This window comes from Anolis carolinensis, chromosome 6, assembly GCF_035594765.1.
Source record: "Anolis carolinensis isolate JA03-04 chromosome 6, rAnoCar3.1.pri, whole genome shotgun sequence".
Classification (NCBI taxonomy): domain Eukaryota; kingdom Metazoa; phylum Chordata; class Lepidosauria; order Squamata; family Dactyloidae; genus Anolis; species Anolis carolinensis.
The window spans coordinates 3,379,621-3,386,920 of NC_085846.1; the positions used below are offsets into that span (position 1 = coordinate 3,379,621).

Here is a 7,300-nt window from a genome sequence, read left to right on the forward strand (position 1 = left end):
AGACTGAGGTCAGACTACATGACCTTTGGGGTCCCTTCCAACTCTAGTGTTCTCAGAGGAATATATATATCATACCATATCTATGGCTGGATGGGCATCTGTTGGGAGGGCTTGGATTGTGTCTTTCTTCTATGGCAGACTGAGGTCAGACTACATGACCTTTAGGGTCCCTTCCAACTCTAGTGTTCTCAGAGGAATATATATATCATACCATATCTATGGCTGGATGGGCATCTGTTGGGAGGGCTTGGATTGTGTCTTTCTTCTATGGCAGACTGAGGTCAGACTACATGACCTTTGGGGTCCCTTCCAACTCTAGTGTTCTCAGAGGAATATATATATCATACCATATCTATGGCTGGGTGGTCATCTGTTGGGAGGGCTTGGATTGTGTCTTTCTTCTATGGCAGACTCAGGTCAGACTAGATGACCTTTGGGGTCCCTTCCAACTCTAGGCTTCTGTGAGGAATATATATATATATATATATATATATATATATATATATATATATGGCGTGTTTGTCATATCTATGGCTGGGTGGTCATCTGTTGGGAGGGCTTGGATTGTGCCTTTCTTCTATGGCAGACTGAGGTCAGACTAGATGATCCTTGGGGGTCCCTTCCAGCTCTAAGATTCTATGAGATATATCTCATAGAATATGGTGTACCTGTCATATTTATAGCAGGATGGTTGTCTGTTGGGAGAGTTTGGATTGTGTCTTCCTTTAATGGCAGACTGGGGTCAGACTAGATGACCGTTGGGCGTCCCATCCAACTCTAGGCTTCAGTGAAGAATATATCATACAATATGGTCTGTCTATGGCTGGATGGTCATCTGTTGGGAGGGTTTGGATTGTGTCTTCCTCTATGGCAGACTGAAGTCAGACTAGATGACCCTTGGGAATCCCGTCCAACTATGAGAGATATGTCATAGGATATAATGCATCTATCTATCATAGATCTATCATAGAATATGGTGTGTCAATCATATCTATGGCCAGATGATTGTCTCTTTGGAGGGCTTGGATTGTGTCTTCCTCTATATCAGAATAAGGTCAGACTAGATGACCCTTGGGAATCCCATCCAACTATGAGAGATATGTCATAGAATATAATGTGTCCATCTGTCATAGATATATCATAGAATATAGTGTGTCAATCATATCTATGGCCAGATGGTCATCTCTTGGGAGGGCTTGGATTGTGTCTTCCTCTATGTCAGAATAAGGTCAGACTAGATGACCCTTGGGAATCCCATCCAATTATGAGAGCTATAGCATAGAATATAATGTGTCTATCTATCATAGATCTATCATAGAATATGGTATGTCAATCATATCTATGGCCAGATGGTCACCTGTTGGGAGAGTTTGGATTATGTCTGCCTTGTATGGCAAACTGAGGTCAGACTAGATGACCCTTGGGAATCCCATCCAACTATGAGAGATATGTCATAGAATATAAGGCGTCTATCTATCATAGATATATCATAGAATATGGGGTGTCAATCATATCTATGGCCAGATGGTCATCTCTTGGGAGGGCTTGGATTGTGTCCTCCTTTTATGGCAGACTGAGGTCAGACTAGATGATCCTTGGGGATCCCATCCAACTCTAGGATTCTATGAGAGGTATATTATAGAATATGGTGTGTCTGTCATTGTAAAGATGTTTTATTAAACACTGCCACCAGTTAGTAAAATCTTTATAATGCTGCCACCAGATGTAAAGGGGATTATTAACGTTTGGTACCACTATGGGAGATGCAGACACCAACTACTCAGAGAGGAGACCTTTTAAATTTTGTTTTTCTTTCTTCTTGTTGTTTACTCTTGATGGTAATATATGTGTATATGACAGACGCTTAGATGATTAGAGAACAATAACAAGTTTATTCAGGCACAGAGCTTAATAGTTACAGTAACTTTTCTTCTTAGAGGCACTTTGATTAACAGTTGCAAAGCTAGAATGAGGTGATTCAAACTTCCTAAAATGTCACTTCTTTCTCTACTGCTCTTAAACCGCAGTCACCCTGTGAATTACAATCACAGATTATCTGTTCCTCATCAGGAGACAGACTACCTTAAAATAAGTCACCAAACTTATTTTAAACTGACTCAAACTAAGCAATTGAGCCTCCCTGATCCCTTCAACAAGGATCAGTCTTCCCTGTGCCTCATCAGAGCACAGACTAACTGCTTCTTTTTTAAACCTGCAGTTCTCCACCAAAACGGCAGTTGGCTCTGCCCACATCTCCATGGCAACCAACTTCTGAGTGCAAAGATGCAATAACTGAAATATTGACCCTTTTAAAACACAATACACAATTAAACATAACATCTGTAAACTAAAAATTCACACTTCATTACAGTCATATTTATAGCTGGATGGTTGTCTGTTGGGAGAGTTTGGATTGTGTCTTCCTTGTATGGCAAAATGAGGTCAGACTACCTGAATGTAATAATCATCTCCCCCAAATTCCTTCCCTTTCCTTGCAGGTGACCCCCCAGGACCCCGACCCGACCCCCCGCCTGAGGGTCCAGACGGTGCAAAAGCTCTTCAGCGTCTACTCGAGTTTCCTTCGGGGCAAAGTCAACCTCTTTGTGTCCGGCGCCTGCCAGGCCAGCGCCACGTGACGGACCCCCCGGACCCTGGCCCCCTTTTTGGCCCTGAGTCCCCGGGGGGGAGGACGGACCACACGGAGGACTGCTTCACTGCACACTCAGTCACACGCGCACAGAAACACGGGTGTCATGGGTTCGTGCTTCTTGCACGCGAGGAAGAAGGCACGCCGTTCCTGCGAGGCGGCACGAGCGGAAGGCCAAGGATATATTGCAGCCTTTGGAAAGGGTTGGAATCCTCTTACCCATTTTTGGTGGAGTCTCCTTCGTTCTCTGGAGGCTGGATGGCCATCTGTTAGGAGGGCTTGGATTGTGTCTTCCTCTATATCAGAATAAGGTCAGACTAGATGACCCTTGAGGGTCCCGTCCAACTCTAAGCTCCTATGACAGAGATATCATAGAATATATTGTGCCTATCTACAAGTTTGCCTGTCATATCTGTGGCTGGATGGTCATCTGTATGGAGGGCTTGGATTGTGTCTATGTCAGACTAAGGTCAGACTAGATGACCCTTGGGGGTCCCATCCAACTCTAAACTCCTATGACAGAGATATCATAGAATATATTGTGTCGATCTACCAGTGTGCCTTTCATATCTGTGGCTGGATGGTCATCTGTTAGGAGGGCTTGGATTGTGTCTATGTCAGACTAAGGTCAGACTAGATGACCCTTGAGGGTCCCGTCCAATTCTAAGCTCTTATGATATCATAGAATATATTGTGCCTATCTAGCAGTATGCCTGTCATATCTGTGGCTGGATGGTCATCTGTTAGGAGGGCTTGGATTGTGTCTTCCTTTTATGGCAGATTGAGGTCAGACTAGATGATCCTTGGAGGTCTCATCCAACTCTAAGCTCCTATGACAGAGATATCATAGAATATATTGTGCCTGTCTATCAGTGTGCCTGTCATATCTGTGGCTGGATGGTCATCTGTTAGGAGGGCTTGGATTGTGTCTTCCTCTATGTCAGAATAAGGTCAGACTAGATGAACCTTGGGGGTCTCATCCAACTATGAGAGCGATATCATAGACTATAGTGTGTCTGTCTATCATAGCTATGGGTGGATGGCCATCTCTTGAGAGGGCTTGGATTGTGTCTTCCTTTTATGGCAGACTAAGGTCAGACTAGATGACCCCTGGATGCCCGTCCATCTCTAGGATTCTATGAGAGGGATATCATAGAATATGGTGTGTCTTTCATTTCTATGGCTAGATGGTTGTCTCTTGGGAGGGCTTGGATTGTGTTTTCCTCTATGTCAGAATAAGGTCAGACTAGATGATCCTTGAGGGTCTCATCCAACTCTAGGCTTCTATGAGAAATATATCATAGAATATGTTGTGTCTATCATATCTTTTTTATGGTAGAACAATGTCAGACTAGATGACCTTTGGGGTCCCTTCCAACTCCAGGCTTTTGTGAGAAACATATCATAGGATATGGTGTGTCTATCATAGCTATAGCTGGCTGGCCATCTGTTTGGAGGGCTTGGATTGTGTCTTCCTTCATGTCAGAATAAGGTCAGACTAGATGACCCTTGGGAATCCCGTCCAAGTATGAGAGATATATCATAGAATATAATGCATCTATCTATCATAGATCTATCATAGAAGATGGTGTGTCAATCATAGCTATGGCTAGATGGTCATCTCTTGGGAGGGCTTGGATTATGTCTTCCTCTATGTCAGAATAAGGTCAGACTAGATGATCCTTGAGGGTCTCGTACAACTATGAGAGAGAGATCATAGAATGCAGTGTGTCTATTTATCATAGACATATCACAGAATTTGGTGTGTTAACCATATCTATGGCTAGATGGTCATCTCTTGGGAGGGCTTGGAATGTGTCTTCCTTTATTGCAGACTGAGGTCAGACTAGATGATCCTTGGGGATCCCATCGCACTCTAGGATTCTATGAGAGGTATATTATAGAATATGGTGTGTCTGTCATATTTATGGCTGTATGGTCATCTGTTGGGAGAGTTTGGATTGTGTCTTCCTTGTATGGCAGACTGAGGTCAGACTAGATGACCCTTGGGGGTCCCTTTCAACCCTAGGATTCCATCAATTTTTAAGAGAAAAGTACTCAAGATGGAATGGATGGTCTGCGGCATCTCCTTCTCTGGAGGTCTTCAAGCAGAGGCTGGATGACCATCTGTCGGGAGGGCTTGGATGGTCACCAGTTAACACCAGTGGCAACCAGTATGTGAGACTGGGGATTGTGGGAGGTCTACTTAAGTTGTTTAGTGGGATTTGCTCAAATAGGAATGCATTGCGGAATGTGTTGGATGGAGAAAAGGAGAGGTGCCAAAGGTGAATGACGAGTGTCAATCATACCTTAAGCAAGGTGATTGACAGGTATCAATCGTCATGCCTGAAAGAAGCGAAACTTCAGCCAGTTTGAAGTGTGAAATGGAAGGAGGCCGTTGGGTGTTTTGTTCATGTTGATTATCATCCTTTGAAGGGATAATAAAGCCATGATGGATATGATTGACAGGTGTCAGCTAAGATCAAGAAAGAAGGATATTTCACAAACCCCACAAAAGCACAATTTTCACATTTATAAAACATTTCAAGCGGAAGTGGAAGGCATTTTTTAATTAAAAGGTGACGCGATTGACAGCTGTCAATCACATGGACCTAACTGTTGTTGGGTTTTTTTTATTCCTGGGCCGGAAGAATGTCATATCCGCTCTGGGATTTGGTCTGAACTTTAAAAGCATTCATATTGTGCTCTTTTAAAGTAATTTTTGACTTTAAACATTAAAGTGACTTTGCTGAAGCTGAGAGCATGTGGCCGATGTTCGGACTAAAACCCGGAGCGGACCCTGGTCCTGAATATGTATGTGTGTGTATATATAGATATGTAAAGCGTTAAGGGGGGTTTTATGAGAGTTTATATTTGATACTAAATTAAAAATGTGTACAGTTTTCGTCCTGTATATTTATCTATCTTGCGAACTTCAGAGAGCAGCTGGTTTGTAAATTGGGGGAAAAAGGAAGATTCCTGGAGGAAGGGGTTTGTGTTTATATTGTTGTTGTTGTTGTTATTTTCCCTTGTTTTGTAGTTCCGGTTCATCTTTATTAAAGGTTCCTGAGTTTCCTGGAAAAGACCAAGATCTGTTTGCATTTTTACAGCATTTTTACATACAAAAATAATATATTAAAAATAATATAATATTATAAAAATGATACAATAAATTATGATAAATATTGAAATAATATAATAATAATATAAGCTATAAGAATAATATGAAACAGTATAATAATATTAAAACAATATATTAAAATAAATAATGATAAAATATAATCGGTAATAATAATATAAAATATTATAATACAATAATAATATAGTATTTAAAATTATATATTGTAAAAATAATATAATAAATTATATTTATAAATATTAAAATAATATAATAAGATAAGAAGATAAGAAGAAGAATATAAAACATAAAACACCAAGATCTGTTTGCATTTTTACAGCATTTTACATACAAAAATAATATATTAAAAATAATATAATAAATTATGATAAATATTGAAATACAGTATAGTCTCACTTATCCAACACTCGCTTATCCAACGTTCTGGATTATCCAACACATTTTTGTAGTCAGTGTTTTAAATTCATTGTGATATTTTGGCGCTAAATTCATAAATACAGTAATTACTACATAGCGTTACTGCATATTGAACTACTTTTTCTGTCAAATTTGTTGTATAACACCATGTTTTGGTGCTTAATTTGTAAAATCATAACCTAATTTGATGTTTAATAGGCTTTTCCTCAATCTCTCCTTATTATCCAACATATTTACTTATCCAACGTTCTGCCGGCCCGTTTATGTTGGATAAGTGAGACTCCAGTGTATTAAAAACAATATATTAAAATAAAATAATGATAAAATATAATCGGTAATAATAATATAAAAATATTATAATACAGTCATAATATATTGTATTCTATTTATAATATATAATTTTATTATAATAATATAATAAAATTATATATTATAAAAATAATATAATAAATTATATTGATAAATATTAAAATAAGATAATAAGATAAGAAGAATAATATAAAACATAATATCTCCAGGGTTATCCTGGGAGTTGCAGTTTGCACGTCCTACAGAAGCTGCCAAGAGAAGAAGGCTCATGGCTTTCTCCAGCTCCTGTGGTGCTAAACCGCATTAAATCCACAGTGCAGATGCACCCGAAACCCAACTCCTTTGGGGAGTCCAAAGGGCAGCGAGGTCCCGGAAGGTCAGAGAAGTGAGTCCGCTTCCGGCCTTCCAAATCAGGCTTATCTTGAGAAAACAAGGCAGGAGGATGAACCCAGAGGAACCGGTTGGAAGATTCCTGGCAATTGGGCCCGATGGGGAAATAAAGGTGACCCTTGAACCTGAAGAATTGTGTCATACTGTGTCATTGTGTCAATAATAATAATAATAATAATAATAATAATAATAATAATAACAGCAGACAAAAATCAATACAAGAAAACCGCACTACAAACTAGAGCTGACAGCTGGCACAACAAAACACTGCATGGAAAGTTCCTTGACAAAATTGAAGGAAAAGCTGATAAAGAGAAGACCTGGCTCTGGCTCACGAATGGGACCCTGAAGAAGGAGACAGAAGGCCTGATCCTTGCAGCCCAAGAACAAGACATCAG

At 39.9% G+C, this 7,300-nt stretch overlaps 1 protein-coding gene across 1 annotated transcript in view; it reads left to right on the forward strand.

The window, feature by feature from the left end:
• The window catches only part of epo (erythropoietin), an 18,251-nt gene extending 14,933 nt beyond the window's left edge, over positions 1-3,318 (forward strand). The window contains exon 5 of the mRNA XM_062984551.1: positions 2,499-3,318. Within this exon, the coding sequence (XP_062840621.1) occupies positions 2,499-2,636 (138 nt within the window). The 3' untranslated portion in view covers positions 2,637-3,318. The remainder of the gene's footprint in view (positions 1-2,498) is intronic.
• The last annotated feature ends 3,982 nt before the right edge of the window (positions 3,319-7,300 follow it).